The following is an 18,402-nucleotide window of genomic DNA, read 5'->3' as shown; positions in this document are numbered from 1 at the left end:
GTAAACAATTGTTGGAAAAATTACTTGTGTCAAACACAAGGTAGATGTCCTAACCGACTTGCCAAAACTATAGTTTGTTAACAAGAAATTTGTGGAGTGGTTGAAAAATGAGTTTTAATGATTCCAACCTAAGTGTATGGTAACTTCCGACTTCGAATGTATGTTCCTCTATGATGTGAACTGTTGAATTCTATTTTGATACTGCTTTGCGAGACAGGAATAACTCACACACAATATACTCCTGTGGTCTCAGTGAGATGTTATTGAAGGTTTTCTTTGAACTGATTTATGAAGGGTCAAATAAAATTGTATTTGTCACATGTGCCTAATACAACTGGTGTAGACTTTACCATGAAATGCTTGCTTACGAGCCCTTTCCAACGATGCAGAGTTAAACAATTATTATAAAAAGAAAAATAGTAACACGAGGAATAGAATACACAAGAATGGAGGTATATACAGGGAGTACCAGATCAATGTGCAGGGGCACAAAGTATTTGAAGTAGATACTGTATGTACACATCGCCTGGAGTCAAAATCTGACTTTACCGACAACTGGCACAAAAGCTACTTACAGTATGGGTATTCATACGAAGTAAGATACTTTGATGACAGGACTTTTGCTTATGTGCCATGTGTAAGTCATTGTCAAGCCCGACTCACTGACACCATGCCATCTGTTTATAGTTTATTTTATTTTTCATTTTTTTATTTCACCTTTATTTAACCAGGTAGGCTAGTTGAGAACAAGTTCTCATTTGCAACTGCGACCTGGCCAAGATAAAGCATAGCAGTGTGAACAGACAACACAGAGTTACACATGGAATAAACAATTAACAAGTCAATAACACAGTAGAAAAAAAAGAGAGTCTATATACATCGTGTGCAAAAGGCATGAGGAATAATTACAGTTTTAATAATAATTACAGCGAATAATTACAATTTTGCAGATTAACACTGGAGTGATAAATGATCAGGTAGAAATATTGGTGTGCAAAAGAGCAGAAAAGTAAATAAATATAAACAGTATGGGAATGAGGTAGGTAAAATTGGGTGGGCTATTTACCGATAGACTATGTACAGCTGCAGCGATCGGTTAGCTGCTCAGATAGCAGATGTTTGAAGTTGGTGAGGGAGATAAAAGTCTCCAACTTCAGCGATTTTTGCAAATCGTTCCAGTCACAGGCAGCAGAGAACTGGAACGAAAGGCGGCCAAATGAGGTGTTGGCTTTAGGGATGATCAGTGAGATACACCTGCTGGAGCGCGTGATACGGGTGGGTGTTGCCAGTGAACTGAGATAAGGCGGAGCTTTACCTAGCATGGACTTGTAGATGACCTGGAGCCAGTGGGTCTGACGACGAATATGTAGCGAGGGCCAGCCGACTAGAGCATACAGGTCGCAGTGGTGGGTGGTATAAGGTGCTTTAGTAACAAAACAGATGGCACTGTGATAAACTGAGTAGAGTGTTGGAAGCTATTTTGTAGATGACATCGCCGAAGTCGAGGATCGGTAGGATAGTCAGTTTTACTAGGGTAAGTTTGGCGGTGTGAGTGAAGGAGGATTTGTTGCGGAATAGAAAGCCGACTCTAGATTTGATTTTAGATTGGAGATGTTTGATATGAGTCTGGAAGGAGAGTTTACAGTCTAGCCAGACACCTAGGTACTTATAGATGTCCACATATTCTAGGTCGGAACCATCCAGGGTGGTGATGCTAGTCGGGCGTGCGGGTGCAGGCAGGGAATGGTTGAAAAGCATGCATTAGTAAGCAGTTATTGTGAGCTTCAGTACATTACAAAAGGGTCACAGTACACTTCGAAGTGAACTATAAACCCATTATGCCTTTTTGTTAATTCTGCTCAGTCTAGGGGGTTTCCAACCTCTGGTCTAGGTGGCAACAACAGTCTATTCTTCCTCTATGCCCAGGGAGGAGTTGACTCACTGGGTGCCACACTACAAAGCTCATTCTCCCTCAGTCCCAGGAGAAACCAAGCTTTGATCTCTTTATCTGGAGCAGAAGAATACTTTTGATGAGCGTCATTGAAATGGTTAATGGCTGCTGCCTGCAAACACACATGTATCAAACATTCACCTTTCAACTTATCCTCTGATGCACCTGTCCCAGCAGCTGTTTGAGGTTGCAGGAGTCGGAGAGAGGCAAACACCAACACACATTGAGACACACACACACACACACAAGGGGGAACCCGACATAGAGCATGAATTGCAATTTGTGCTTCCATCTCTCCTGTCTGTTTTCTGCAGCGAAGCGAATTAGCAACGTGTCAGGGAGGGTTATGGAAACGGGCACCCCAATTTTGAATGGGTATGTAGTGGTAATCAAACCAAGGCCTTTGAAACAGGCGGTTTGAAATCGTCCCTCTTATCCGGTGATATTGCTTTTTGAGTCAAAGAGTGGCTAGGGAGAGCATAAGCTTGAAGCTCACCACAGTTTTTGTTTCATGAAAAAAAAGGGATTTAAAAGATAACCACTTTTCTTCATCCTTTAACATACAGAGGGTGTTTGAATTTCAATCAGTGATTAGAGTTGCATTCTCCAGTGTTTCAAAAAGAAAAGCCTTTAGGGTGTCCATATGTCACTCAGTCATTTGTTTTGGTTCTGACTTTTTCTTTGTAATGTTTTCGGAAATGAATGATTCATGATGCCTTTATAAGCCCTACATGCTTCACAACTTAATAACCACATTTCATACTGTTCTAATTCTCAGAGTAAAAACTCAATGGACATTATGAAAGCTTAAACAAGTTTATTCTACCCAAAGTGTCAATACAGCTGCATTCAGATAAAATATGTTTCCACCACCACAAGTACATGTATATATACTCCAATTTAGGCACTGCTCCTCCTCTCCAATCCTTACATCTATTATGGTTCGACAGGAAGAGGTTAAGAGGGTAATAAACCATAATTTCTCCCTTAAGAGGATCTGACCTGACCTCAACCCCTCATTTGGCTAACCCACAGATGTCCATCCGTATCCCCTATAGCAATCCTGTGACTTCCTCCCGTCCACCCAACACATTCCAAAGCCATCTGGCTCCTACAGATAACCATTAACTTCTGATGTAAAAACTAGTCTCTTTCACTCCTCAGATACTATACTTCTGAGTATAACAATGTTCCAAATTTAACCCAGAATCTAACCATACTGAAGAGATTGTGAAGACCATATGTAGATTGCTTTGCCAAATGTAACCACTATGTCATATTCCAACAAAGTTGTGCTTTACAAAGGGTGAGCAATGCTGTTTGATTACAGCATGAGACTCATGCTCCAGTTCTTTTCTTTGGATCTGACACGGTTTCTGATTCTTTCTCTCTCTCTCCTCCCAGAACCGCTTCCACCTACAGATGGTTACTCGGATCCCCCCGTCGGGCCTGTCGGAGCTGCTGCTGGCCGTCCTCCAGCGGAGCGGCTGGCAGGAGCGCATGGCTGTGCTGTGCCAGGGTTGGGAGGAGGATGGCCTGCTGGAACTACTGGACCTCCAGAGCCACCTGGGCTGTGGTGCAAACCGTTGGCAACTCCGCGCCCTCCTCAACCTCACCGGTGCTGGCCCAGCAGAATCCCAAATCCAGGACTTCCTTTCAGAACAATTCCGGGGGCAGGGCCCAAGTCAGATCCCACCACCGGCCGCGGTGCTGCTGTTTGGGGGCGACCCAGAGTGTGCCGCGGCGGTGCTGCGGAGCGCCCAGGACTTGGGGCTGATGCTGCCCATGGTGCACTGGGTGCTGGGCTACCCACTGAGCCCCGACGCCTTGCACTCCATCGGCCTACCCCTGGGTCTGCTGGCCTATGGTGAAGTGGAGCGCAAGCCGCTGGACTTCTACATCCGCGACGCACTCCAGCTGGTAGGCCGGGCAGTGTCAGCGGCCACAGTGGTGCGCCCAGACCTGGCGCTCATCCAGAACATGGTCAACTGCTACGACAAACCCAACAAGCACGAGGTGCCCTCCTCCGGACAGTACCTTGCCAGGTAAGGCTGGTTTACTTTGAACCTTTTACTCACAAAGTCTCTGGAGGTTTAAAAGAATAGTTTACATACATACACACAGTCAGGACCAACATTATTGGCACCCTTGATAAAGATGAGCAAAAATCTTTACACCCCTTCATCTTTTCCATGTTTTGGTTTGTTATTTAAATGGACAAAATGTTGAGTTTGTGTTACTGTCCTACACACAATATCACATAATGTCAAAATGGAATTATGTTTTTAGAATGTTTTACAAATCAATTACAAATTAAAAGCTGAAATGTCTTGAGTCAATAAGTATTCAACCTCTTGTGTGCAATAATAGTGTTTAACATTATTTTGGAATGACTACCTCATCTCTGTACCCCACACATACAATTATCTGTAAGGTCCCTCAGTAGAGCAGTAAAAAAAACACCCAGTCACTACAAAGATACAGACGTCCTTCCTAACTCAGTTGCCGGAGAGGAAGGAAACCGCTCAGGGATTTCACCATGAGGCCAATGGTGAATTTAAAGCAGTTAGAGTTTAATGGCTGTTATAGGAGAAAACTGAGTATGATTCAACAACATTGTAGTTACTCCACAATACTAACCTACATGACATAGTGAAAAGAAGGAAGCCTGTACAGAATACAAATATTCCAAAACATGCTTCCTGTTTGAAATAAAGTACTAAAGTAAAACTGCAAAAAATGTGGGAAAGAAATGTACTATTTGTCTTGAGTACAAAGTGTTACGTTTGGAGCAAATCCAGTACAACACATTACTGAGTACCACTCTTCGAAATTTCAAGCATGGTGATGCTGCATCATGAAATGGGTATGCTTGTCATCAGCAAGGACTAGGCAGTTTTCTAGGATAAAAAGAAACGGAATACAGCTAAGCACAGGCAAAATCCTAGAGGAAAAACCTTGTTTAGTCTGCTTTCCAACAGGCACTGGGAGACAAATTCACCTTTCAGCATGACAATAACCTAACACAAGGCCAAATATACATTGGAGTTGCTTACCAAGACAACAGGGAATGTTGCCGAATTACAGTTTTGACTTAAATCTGCTTGAAAATCTATGGCAAGACCTGAAAATGGCTGTCTAGAAATGATCAACAACCAATTTGACAGAGCTTGAAGAATCTGGAAAATAATCATGTGCAAATTTAGCTTAATCCAGGTGTGGAAAGCTCTTTGAGACTTACCTAGAAAGACTCACAGCTGTAATCGCTGCCAAAGATGATTCTAACATGTATTGACTCAGAGGGTTGAATTCTTAACTAATCAAGATATATAGGTGTTTTATTTTTCATGAATGTTTTACAAATGTTAGCATTTTGTGTAGATCGTTGACAAAAAAATGACAATTAAATCAATTTGAATCCCATTTTGTAACACAACATAATGTGGAAAAAGTCAAGGCGTGTGAATATTTTCTGAAGGCATACATACATACAAAAGTTTGTGGAAATTCTTTCAAATTAGTGGATTTGGCTATTTTAGCAACACCCGTTGCTGACAGGTGTCCACAGCCATGCAATCTCCACAGACAAACATTGTCAGCAGAATGGCCCATACTGAAGAGCTCAGTGACTTTCAACGTGGCACTGAAGCCACCTTTCCAACAAGTCATTTCGTCAAATTTCTGCCCTGCTAGTGCTGCCCCGGTCAACTGTAAGTGCTGTTACATTAGGAGCACCTTCCTAATATTGGGTTGACTCCAACACTTCCTTCAGTTGTGTCAAGTTGGTTGGATGTCCTTTGTGTGTTGGACCATTCTTGTTTCACACAGGAAACTGTTCTTGACACAAACTGGTGCGTCTGGCACCTACTACCATACCCCCTTCAAAGGCACTTAAATATTTTGTCTTTCCCATTTACCCTCTGAATGGCACACACACATCCATGTCTTAATTATGTTTAGGCTTAAAAATCCCCTTAATTTACACTGATTGAAGTGGATTTTTAACAAGTGACATCAGTAAGGGATCATAGCTTTCAATTGGATTCATCTGGTCAGTCTATGTCATGGAAAGAGCAAGTGTTCTCAATGTTTTATATACTCAGTGTACATACAGCCACACGCACACGCCTGCACGCACGCACACACACACACACACACACACACACACACACACACACACACACACACACACACACACACACACACACACACACACACACACACACACACACACACACACACACACACACACACACACACACACACACACACACACACATACATGCATACTGTTGTATTGCATTCTGTTGCATCTCCTTTTAGCCAAGTTGTGTCTGAATAGTGTTTTCAGGCCCATGTTATTATAACGAATTGGTTCGGTAAGTGCTGTAGACAGTTAAGTAGTGATTCTCTCCCAGTGTCAGTGTTCGCAGGAGACTGCAAATAGGCCTATCTCTTGCTGAGGTCAGACTTTTCGTCACCCCCAACCACAGAGCAGCTCTTCTAAACACAATGATAGATGCAGCCTCCAGTGTTTGGAGAGAGGCTGTGCACACACACACACGTGCAAACACACACGTGCAAACACACACGTGCACACACACACACACAGACAGACAGACAGACAGACAGACAGACAGACAGACAGACAGACAGACAGACAGACAGACAGACAGACAGACAGACAGACAGACAGACAGACAGACAGACAGACAGACAGACAGACAGACAGACAGACAGACAGACAGACAGACAGACAGACAGACAGACAGACAGACAGACAGACAGACAGACAGACAGACAGACAGACAGACAGACAGACAGACAGACAGACAGACAGACAGACAGACAGACAGACAGACAGACAGACAGACAGACAGACAGACAGACAGACAGACAGACAGACAGACAGACAGACAGACAGACAGACAGACTCTCTCTTTCAAACACACACACACATGCACACGCATGCACTCATCCAGCTGGAATACAAACATGAAGTGGAGGAGGGTAGAGTTTTAAGCTTTATTCATGAGTTCCAGTCAGTTGCCTCCCCAACAGGGCAGCCAGGCTCCCTTATCAAAAGAGCCCACAGTCCTTTCTGTCTCTGCGTGGCTCAGAGCAGTGCAGAGCAACAGCAGCACACAGCTTTACAACTGCTGTATCTGCCACAGACCAGAGTAACAACAGCTGCGCAACCTAGCCATGCAGCCAGCGTCTCAGCACAAAAACACAGTAGAATGAGCTTCAATTGGACCAATTGTAACTAGGCTCAGCTATATCATGTTGGGAAAAACGATACACCAGAAATGATGCAATAGCTTGTGGGTCTGGAATGCTAGAGCACCATGTTGTATTTATTAATTGGCTGAAAGAGGCAAGTTATTTTGAGCAGTAAGCAGTTAGCACTTCATTTCAGGAGTAGTGTTTGTTGCCTGGGGCGTCAACGCAGAGGAGAATGATTACAACATTTTGGAAAGCACCCCTTTATAACTATCATAAAACTATATTCAGTTCGACCAAGTCATTTAGGAGGGCCATCTAACTAATGGGATTGACTGGGTGCCTAGTGCAGAGTAAAGATCGACGATGTCGAGATAACTGCGATTTGCTCAAGAACAACTCCATGATGATCATAATGTCACCTAGACACATAATTACAGCTACATAACAGAGCAACTATTAGAGAGAGAAGAGGGCTTCAGGGGAGGAAGGAATGGATCATGAGAGAAATGCATGAGGGTTGATGAGAGCGGTAGATAGAAACCCAAAGAGGTTGAGGTGAGGGAGGTGGATGCTTTTAAGTAATTGCAACCTGTGCCTACTGTTAAAGAGGAACACATAGCCTTTCAATGTAATGATGTAATAGCATCCAGCTCCTTTTACCTTGTGTGGGGTTGAGAAGAAAGAGGGGAGGAGGGGGGATGTAGGCTGAGACAGAGAGAAATTAATGACCTAAAGGTTTGGAGACAAATGACCTTTTAATTTTCGATGAAAGAAGTTCAGCGGCGATCTCATGGTGTCATCTCAGTTATTGATGGCTGCACACATTCATCCTGACACAACATGACTGTCACAGCTACCCTCAGCCAATGGGATTGGCTGGATCTGTATTTCCTGAAGTGACCCCTTCGCTAAGCTAACCGCTAGCGCTAAGCTAAACCACCATGCCGTAATTCATTCAAGGGCTAACCGCTAGGGGCTAGCATTTCACCATGGATCCGAGGCAGAAATGTATGAACTGGGGCAGGTTTTCACATGGAAATTAACTACTCACTCGCTCAACTAAGCAGAGCCTGGCATTCAGAGACTGGGGTGAGGCCAAAAAGGTGTCAGCCAGAAAGATAGCCAATCCTAGCCATGGGGAAATGACTAGCTGTCAATCAGAGTGGTGATGGTATAGACTGTTGGCCTTGCTGCAGGTGCAGGATGGATTAGTTTGGCTTCAATAGATGCCAATCCTGCTTTTGACATGTTGTGCTACAGTAGCTAAGGTGCCTGTCTGGACTGTGCTGCAGTTCAGGTGTGGAGAGAAGAGGTGTAGGTGGTTACAATCAGATCACATTTCCTGAAATGAGTTTGATACTGTACAGTCTGACTCACTATCCCTGTGGCCAGAAGTCCATGTTCCCCTCCCCCCGCCACACCATAGAAATCATCTATAGGAAATGCAATATCTTGGGACTCAAATGCATGCACTAAATAGCCTGAAGGGTAATGAAGTCCTGTAATCTAATGTGATCTCCTCTGGCCTATAGGTTCCTGTCCAACACGTCGTTCTCAGGGCTGACGGGGCCGGTGTCGGTGCAGAGGAACCTATCCCGAGTTCTCACCTCTCAGCGATTCCACATCTGGAGCCTGCAGCGGGACGCGGTGGGCCAGCCCACCTGGGTGACAGTGGGCAGCTGGGAGGGGGGCCATTTGGAGGTGGAGGACCAGGGCCTGTGGCAAGGGCACAATGGCAAGGGCCATGGCCGGGGGGAGGGCCAGGGGAGGCGGGGCGGGGGCCGGTGGCGAGCCGGCAGTCCTGTGGCAGGCAGCCGGGTGCGGGTAGTCACCCTAGTGGAGCACCCCTTCGTATTCACGCGGGAGGTGGATGAGGACGGGAACTGTCCGGCAGGACAGTATTGCCTGGACGCGGGGACAAACAGCTCGGATATGCTGGAGCGCTACTTCAGTGAGCGTGCCACGGGAAACTCTACCTTCCTGCCCATGGACTACGGCAAGTGTTGTTACGGATACTGCATAGACCTGCTGGAGAAAATGTCAGAGGACATGCACTTCGAGTACGACCTGTACATCGTGGGCGACGGGAAGTACGGTGCATCGAAAAGCGGCCGCTGGACTGGGCTGGTGGGTGATCTGCTCAATGGCGTGGCCGACATGGCCGTCACCTCATTCAGCATTAACTCAGTACGCAGCCGTGTCATCGACTTCACCTCGCCCTTCTTCTCCACCTCGTTGGGCATCCTGGTGCGCAGCAAGGACACGGCGGCGCCCATCGGCGCCTTCATGTGGCCCCTGCACTGGTCTATGTGGGTGGGCATCTTTGTAGCGCTGCATATCACCGCCCTCTTCCTCACCCTCTATGAGTGGAAGAGCCCATTTGGCATGACGCCACACGGACGCAACCGTCTGCGCGTCTTCTCCTACTCGTCTGCGCTCAACCTCTGCTACGCCATCTTGTTTGGCCGCACGGTCTCCAGCAAGACGCCCAAGTGCTGGACGGGTCGGTTTCTGATGAACCTGTGGGCCATCTTCTGCCTACTGGTGCTGTCCAGCTACACAGCCAACCTGGCCGCCGTCATGGTCGGCGAGAAGACCTTCGAGGAGCTATCGGGGATCCACGACGCCAAGGTGGGTATTTCTTTTCATTATTAACTCTTCTCTCCCGCCACAATCTCGTTCTCCCTCACCCTCTATCTCTCTAATCTTCACTCTCTCTCCCTCCCTTCCACCTCTCCCTTCATCCCTTTCCCCTCTACCTTCTTCCCTTCCACCCCAGCTCCATCACCCATCCCATGGTTTCAGGTTTGGCACGGTGAGGGAGAGCAGCGCTGAGGAGTACATGAAGAAGAGTTTCCCAGAGATGCACGAGTACATGAGGCGCTACAATGAGCCCACCACACCCGATGGAGTGTCCACCCTCAAGTAAGAGATCACAACCCTACTTCTGGAGCGCTACAGGGCGTGCAAGCTTTTGTTCCATCCATACACTCACATACCCGATTCAGCTAATCAAGGTCCTAATGAGCAGCTGCTTAGTAGAATCAGGTGTGTTCGAGTGGGGCTGGGACAAAAAGCCTGCACCTGCAGTATCACTCCTAGAGTAAGATGGCACCTCTGAGCTACATCCATAGAAATACTATTTAAAGGCACTTTAACCTACGTTTGATTGTATCCATGGGTGTTTATAAGTGTTATTTAAGTTATTTGGCCAGAGGTGGATCAAGTCAAGCACAGAGTAGATAGATACTTTCTCTGTCTGCTCTGTCTTCCTCTGGGAGAAGTGTTTGTTGTGTTCCTCAAAGAAAGGTCTGTCATCAAGGAAGGCAGAAGAGAAAGGCAATGGAGAGGAGAGGCCAGTGGTATTGCTTCAAAACAAGATCAAATGGGAAAGGGAGCACACACAAAAAAACTGTCTCTCTACGTGTGTTGTCTGACTCTCTAGAGACACAAGGCTGCAAAAGTTGATCCTCAGGTGGAAGGTTATAGTTCAATTTAGACCAAGAAAGAGAAGACAACTGTCATTTGAACTTGTGATTGTGTAGACTGTGGATCCTCCTATTTTATCTTAGTTTTGTAAAAATCTTTTGACAAGGTTAGCCAGTATCCACATAGACATGTTTGAATATTGTGTTACAAAATAACTTAGAAGGGTGTCGTGGGAGGCGGCTTCAGCCTGGCCTGAAGAGGGAGACATGAAAAGAGGGTGAGATTCGGTAGTTTGTGGGGAGCTGTAATCTATATGTCACCTTGTTGACCCTCCGGAGAACCTTGAACGGCCCCATAAACCAGGGGCTCAGTTTCTTACAGGGCAGGCGGAGTGGGAGGTTCCTGGTGGAGAGCCAGATGCAATCACCAGGATGGAACACGGGAGCCTCAATGAAGTGGCGATCCGCCTGCTTCTTCTGGTGGCGGATGGCACGCTGGAGCCTCATGTAGGCATATTTCCAAACTTCTTCTGCATGCCTGAACTACTCTTCCACCGCAGGAGCTTTAGTCTGGCTCAGGTCCACGGAGCCAGGGCCGGCTGATAACCCAGAGCACACTGGAAGGGAGTCAGCCCGGTGGAGGAGTGACGCAATGAATTCTTGGTGTAATCCGCCCAGGGAAGGAATCGGGCCCACTCTCCCTGCCGGTCCTGGCAGTGACTCCTCAGGAACCTCCCTAGCTCCTTGTTCATCATCTCCACCTGCCCGTTAGACTGAGGCCGGTCCCCGGAAGTATCTTCCAGCTTTTCCATTATGGTTTTCCATATCCGTGACGTGAATTTGGGGCCACTGTCGGAGACGATGTCCTTCGGAAGGCCATAGTGCCGGAAGACCTGCTGGAACAGTGCCTCAGAGACCTGGAGAGTGGTAGGGAGACCAGAACGGCAGGATTTAGAGAATTTGTCCACAACCACTAAAATGGTGGTGAAACCATCAGAGGAGGGGAGAACAGTGACAAAATCTTTGGACAGATGTGACAGGAAGGGGAGGTAGTTTCCCTGCTGGAACGTGAAGGGGAGTTTTTTGATTGAGTACATACTGAACATGAGTTGACATAGTAGGCGTGTGCCCCAAAGTGGGACACCAGTATTTATCAGAAAGGGATTGGATGGTGCGGGTGATACCTGGATATCCAGTGGCGAGGGATGTGTGTGCCCAGGTCAACAGCTGATCTCTCACCTCCGCAGGGACGTAGATGCGCTCTGGAGGGCAGGTGGTAGGAGCGGGTTCCCTCTCTAGAGCTAGGCAGATGTCCATATCTACGTCCCACAACACGGGGCCAACAATACCGGAGGAACGATTGATGGGCTAAAGGGCACTCACAGGACAGGGAAGGAATCGACATTGAACCACAGGGTGTGGGAAAGCAGTTCCTCCGACATCCTGGTCCTCAGGCGATGATTCTCATCTTAGACCATGAGATGGTGGGTTTATGAAGTTGAAGCCACGGGAGGCCAAGGATGACTTTGTGCACTGGTGCAGAGGTGATGAGAAAGGGTAGGCTTTGAGGGTGCTGTGACGTGCGCAATAGTGCCGGGTCCCCGCTGTCATTTATCCAGGGCTCGGACCAAACAAGAAGAGGAGAGCAGGTACATGGCGATGTTGAGGGAGGAGACAAGGGCCTAGTGGATGAAAATCCCTGCAGCACCGGAGTCCACTAGAGCCTTAGAGACAACACCTGAGCGACAGCCAGCCAACGAAATAGGGTTTGGCGGAAGATGATGAAGGAATACGGATGATCACGGGGCTGTCCCTCTGCCCCAGTGGACTTCTGGTTAGGATGCACTGGACACAGCTGTAGCCGGTGCCCCTCCTGGCCACAATAGGGACACAACCCCAGCCGTCTCCGGTGACGTAGCTCTGCCGTGGAGAGATGTGATTCCTATCTCCATGGGTGTTCAGGCTCTGCCGAAGGAGAAAGGCGAGGGATGAGGGGACCACCGATGCTCCTGAAGAAAGTTGTCCAGACGGTTTGCTATCGCGATGAGCATGTCCAGGGAAACGTTGTCGTCCCGACAAGCCAACTCCGTTTGGACATCCTTGCGCAGTCCTCTTCAGAATAGGGTGTGGAGTGCCGGCTCATTCCATCCACTGGGGGCTGCCACAGTCTGGAAGGTGAGGGCGTACTCCGCAACAGTCTGGGCACCCTTCCAGAGTTGGAGTAGTCACCCACCTCTCTCTTTGCCACCCGGTGGATGGTCAAAGACTGCCCTGAACAGAGCTATGAACCCCTCATAGGAACCCAGCTCCTCCTCTCCTCTCTCCCAGATGGCCGTAGCAAACTCCAACACCCACCCGGTCAGCAGGGAAATGACCGTGGCAACATTGGACCTCTCCTGGTGGGGGCTCCCGTCTGATGAGCGAAATAGAAGGAGCACTGGAGTAGGAAGCCTCGGCATTTGGATGGAGTCCCGTCATATCTTCCCGGGAGGGGCAGTTGGGCATCGGTGACCTGGGCAGATCACTGGGTAGGCTGGGAGACTGGTTCGCTGGGTTGACTCATGCTTTAGGGCTCTGCTATTTGAAAGTAAATCCTCTCGTGTGGTGTCGAGGTGGTGGAGGATGCGAAGGACCTCATCCGTAGTCGCATGCAGTTGGGCCAGCTGATCGTGGCGTTGGTGGAGTCTCTGTTCGCCAACAGCCAGGACCAGTGGCTAGTAAACCGGCGACATTGAGCGCCAGGGAGGGGGAGTAGACGTGACAAGTTTATCCCTTCTGGAATAAGAGTCCACTCTTCTAAGTGGGTGGTTTGATGGATGGCTTGATTAAACAGCCAAAGTGCCAGAAAATTGCTGGTAATATCCACTGTTGATTTCTTACCGAAGAGGTCATCCCCTCCTTACAATTGAAGCTGAAGTCAGAGGACTCCAAAGCTGACACATTTGATAATGTGCAGTTTTGACATCTTGAACCTCAATTATGATAGTTCCCATGACCCATAATCCTCTCTGGTTCAGCTGATGTGCCTAGTCAGGAGTCAGCATCATAATGGAAGTTGAGTGCCTGATTTGGACACTGTACTCTGTCTGCATTCATTCCGGTTTTGTTTAGTCAGACAGGCGATTAATATGTGACAATAAAACATATATCTAATGGCTTTGCTTTACCCTTCTCCTTCCGTCTAATTTCCCTGGAGGACTGATTCTGAGCCCCCCATTTACACTGAGACATGAAGTATAAACATGATGGGACGAGGGCCATGTGCTGAATCTGGAATGAGGGAGGACATAGCTTTTTGATGTGTGGTGCGTAGGATTGAGACATGTTCCATTTCAAACTTAGCCTTTTTGGTTTGTGGTTTACAACGATTAGGACGTGGCCTAGTTGGTGTGTTGTGATTGGGACGTGACCTAGTTGGTGTATTGTGATTGGGACGTATTTGGTGTTTTATGATTGAGATTTGGCCTGTATGGTGCGGCCTGTATGGTGTGGCCTGTATGGCCTGTATGGTGTGTGGTTATTGGGACGTGTCCTATTTGTTGTGTTGTGATTGGGACGTGGCCTATTTGTTTTGGGACGTGGCCTAGTTGGTGTGTTGTGATTGGGACATGGCCTGTATGTTGTGTTGTGATTGGGACGTGGCCTAGTTGGTGTGCTGTGATTGGGATGTGGCCTGTTTGGTGTGTGGTGATTGGGACGTGGCCTAGTTGGTGTGTGGTGATTGGGACGTGGCCTAGTTGGTGTGTTGTGATTGGGACGTGACCTGTTTGGTGTGTGGTGATTGGGACGTGGACTATTTGGTGTTTTATGATTGAGATTTGGCCTGTATGGTGTGTGGTTATTGGGACGTGTCCTATTTGTTGTGTTGTGATTGGGACGTGGCCTATTTGTTGTGTTGTGATTGGGACGTGGACTATTTGGTGTTTTATGATTGAGATTTGGCCTGTATGGTGTGTGGTGATTGGGATGTGTATAACCCCTTCTCCCTGTGTGTTGAAGGGTAGATCCCCCTCAGCTTGATGCCTTCATCATGGACAAGGCCCTGCTGGACTACGAGGTGTCCATCGACGCAGACTGCAAGCTGCTCACTGTGGGCAAGCCCTTCGCCATCGAAGGTAAGAAACCACCCGTCCACCCTGACACTGTATTGTTTTGACAGCCCTCAGACTTGACACCTCTAGAGTCATTGCCTGCCTGTCTGTGTCTATGTGTGTCTCTCTGTTTATGTTTATGTGTATGTGTGCGTCTGTGTGTGTGTGTATGTGTGTGTGTGTGTGTGTGTGTGTGTGTGTGTGTGTGTGTGTGTGTGTGTGTGTGCTTTCTTAAGTGCCCTGGTATGTAGGTAGGCATGCACTTGCTTGAATGTGTGTTTGGATTCCCTGTCCTCTCCCTGTTTTCTAGTTAATCTCAAATTCACATTATTTTCATTTGAATATGTATTATTCAAATATATTCATTGCTATTTTGTCTGAACCAACATCACACCCATGTTTCTGAGAGCCTGTGCAGGATTATGGGGAGTAAGTGGAAACAGCCTCCCGCGGTTTGCCTTTCTGTGTTTGTCTTTCTGCATTGCTGCTCCCACATTGTCAAGCATTAAGGTTCACTTTTCACTGTCAATCTTTTTTAGAGCAGTTACAGTAGGTGTTATGGGTTCTGGTGACCCACAGGGTGTGCGGGAACAGTGTGAAACAGGGACGTACTATCTAAACTTGTCCAATAAGAAACATGTTTTTATTTTCTGTTGCAAAACGTCATTTGTTTGCCATAATAACACAACCCTAATTCAGTTCACCAAGAACATGATGAGTACTTGATAGCAGATGTATTGTGCAGGAATAGAATGACATGATGAGTACTTGATAGCAGATGTATTGTGCAGGATAGAAGGACATGATGAGTACTTGATAGCAGATGTATTGTGCAGGATAGAAGAACATGATGAGTACTTGATAGCAGATGTATTGTGCAGGAATAGAAGGACATGATGAGTACTTGATAGCAGATGTATTGTGCAGGAATAGAAGGACATGATGAGTACTTGATAGCAGATGTATTGTACAGGATAGAAGAACATGATGAGTACTTGATAGCAGATGTATTGTGCAGGAATAGAAGGACATGATGAGTACTTGATAGCAGATGGATTGTGCAGGAATAGAAGGACATGATGAGTACTTGATAGCAGATGTATTGTGCAGGAGTAGAAGGACATGATGAGTACTTGATAGCAGATGTATTGTGCAGGAATAGAAGGACATGATGAGTACTTGATAGCAGATGTATTGTGCAGGATAGAAGGACATGATGAGTACTTGATAGCAGATGTATTGTGCAGGAATAGAAGGACATGATGAGTACTTGATAGCAGATCAAATCAAATCAAATGTATTTATATAGCCCTTCGTACATCAGCTGATATCTCAAAGTGCTGTACAGAAACCCAGCCTAAAACCCCAAACAGCAAGCAATGCAGGTGTAGAAGCACGGTGGCTAGGAAAAACTCCCTAGAAAGGCCAAAACCTAGGAAGAAACCTAGAGAGGAACCAGGCTATGTGGGGTGGCCAGTCCTCTTCTGGCTGTGCCAGGTGGAGATTATAACAGAACATGGCCAAGATGTTCAAATGTTCATAAATGACCAGCATGGTCGAATAATAATAAGGCAGAACAGTTGAAACTGGAGCAGCAGCACAGTCAGGTGGAAGTTGAAACTGGAGCAGCAGCATGGCCAGGTGGACTGGGGACAGCAAGGAGTCATCATGTCAGGTAGTCCTGGGGCATGGTCCTAGGGCTCAGGTCAGTTGAAACTGGAACAGCAGCATGGCCAGGTGGACTGGGGACAGCAAGGAGTCATCATGTCAGGTAGTCCTGGGGCATGGTCCTAGGGCTCAGGTCCTCCGAGAGAGAGAAAGAAAGAGAGAAGGACAGAATTAGAGAACGCACACTTAGATTCACACAGGACACCGAATAGGACAGGAGAAGTACTCCAGATATAACAAACTGACCCCAGCCCCCCGACACATAAACTACTGCAGCATAAATACTGGAGGCTGAGACAGGAGGGGTCAGGAGACACTGTGGCCCCATCCAAGGACACCCCCGGACAGGGCCAAACAGGAAGGATATAACCCCACCCACTTTGCCAAAGCACAGCCCCCACACCACTAGAGGGATATCTTCAACCACCAACTTACCATCCTGAGACAAGGCTGAGTATAGCCCACAAAGATCTCCGCCACGGCACAACCCAAGGGGGGGGGGGGGGGCGCCAACCCAGACAGGACGACCACAACAGTGAATCAACCCACTCAGGTGACGCACCCCCTCCAGGGACGGCATGAGAGAGCCCCAGCAAGCCAGTGACTCAGCCCCTGTAATAGGGTTAGAGGCAGAGAATCCCAGTGGAAAGAGGGGAACCGGCCAGGCAGAGACAGCAAGGGCGGTTCGTTGCTCCAGAGCCTTTCCGTTCACCTTCCCACTCCTGGGCCAGACTACACTCAATCATATGACCCACTGAAGAGATGAGTCTTCAGTAAAGACTTAAAGGTTGAGACCGAGTTTGCGTCTCTGACATGGGTAGGCAGACCGTTCCATAAAAATGGAGCTCTATAGGAGAAAGCCCTGCCTCCAGCTGTTTGCTTAGAAATTCTAGGGGCAATTAGGAGGCCTGCTTCTTGTGACCGTAGCGTACGTGTAGGTATGTACGGCAGGACCAAATCAGAGAGATAGGTAGGAGCAAGCCCATGTAATGCTTTGTAGGTTAGCAGTAAAAACTTGAAATCAGCCCTTGCTTTGACAGGAAGCCAGTGTAGAGAGGCTAGCACTGGAGTAATATGATCAAATGTTTTGGTTCTAGTCAGGATTCTAGCAGCCGTATTTAGCACTAACTGAAGTTTATTTAGTACTTTATCCGGGTAGCCGGAAAATAGAGCATTGCAGTAGTCTAACCTAGAAGTGACAAAAGCATGGATTAATTTTTCTGCATCATTTTTGGACAGAAAGTTTCTGATTTTTGCAATGTTACGTAGATGGAAAAAAGCTGTCCTCGAAATGGTCTTGATATGTTCTTCAAAAGAGAGATCAGGGTCCAGAGTAACGCCGAGGTCCTTCACAGTTTTATTTGAGACGACTGTACAACCATTAAGATTAATTGTCAGATTCAACAGAAGATCTCTTTGTTTCTTGGGACCTAGAACAAGCATCTCTGTTTTGTCCGAGTTTAATAGTAGAAAGTTTGCAGCCATCCACTTCCTTATGTCTGAAACACATGCTTCTAGCGAGGGCAATTTTGGGGCTTCACCATGTTTCATTGAAATGTACAGCTGTGTGTCATCCGCATAGCAGTGAAAGTTTACATTATGTTTTCGAATAACATCCCCAAGAGGTAAAATATATAGTGAAAACAATAGTGGTCCTAAAACGGAACCTTGAGGAACACCGAAATTTACAGTTGATTTGTCAGAGGACAAACCATTCACAGAGACAAACTGATATCTTTCCGACAGATAAGATCTAAACCAGGCCAGAACATGTCCGTGTAGACCAATTTGGGTTTCCAATCTCTCCAAAAGAATGTGTTGATCGATGGTATCAAAAGCAGCACTAAGGTCTAGGAGCACGAGGACCGATGCCATTAAAATGTCATTTACCACCTTCACAAGTGCCGTCTCAGTGCTATGATGGTGTCTAAAACCAGACTGAAGCATTTTGTATACATTGTTTGTCTTCAGGAAGGCAGTGAGTTGCTGCGCAACAGCCTTCTCTAAAATTTTTGAGAGGAATGGAAGATTCGATATA

General features: G+C 47.0%; 1 protein-coding gene across 1 annotated transcript in view; it reads left to right on the top strand.

Annotated features, from left to right (window-relative positions):
* Positions 1–3,359: 3,359 nt before the first annotated feature.
* The window catches only part of LOC109888534 (glutamate receptor ionotropic, NMDA 3B-like), a 33,160-nt gene continuing 18,117 nt past the window's right edge, over positions 3,360–18,402 (top strand). Inside the window, exons 1-4 of the mRNA XM_031822509.1 lie at positions 3,360–3,996; positions 8,710–9,808; positions 9,957–10,102; positions 14,605–14,720. Of these exons, the coding sequence (XP_031678369.1) occupies positions 3,374–3,996; positions 8,710–9,808; positions 9,957–10,102; positions 14,605–14,720 (1,984 nt within the window). The 5' untranslated portion in view covers positions 3,360–3,373. The remainder of the gene's footprint in view (positions 3,997–8,709; positions 9,809–9,956; positions 10,103–14,604; positions 14,721–18,402) is intronic.

The sequence above is a fragment of the Oncorhynchus kisutch genome, linkage group LG4, assembly GCF_002021735.2.
Source record: "Oncorhynchus kisutch isolate 150728-3 linkage group LG4, Okis_V2, whole genome shotgun sequence".
NCBI classification, from domain to species: domain Eukaryota; kingdom Metazoa; phylum Chordata; class Actinopteri; order Salmoniformes; family Salmonidae; genus Oncorhynchus; species Oncorhynchus kisutch.
This window is presented reverse-complemented; position numbering and strand designations above follow the sequence as displayed.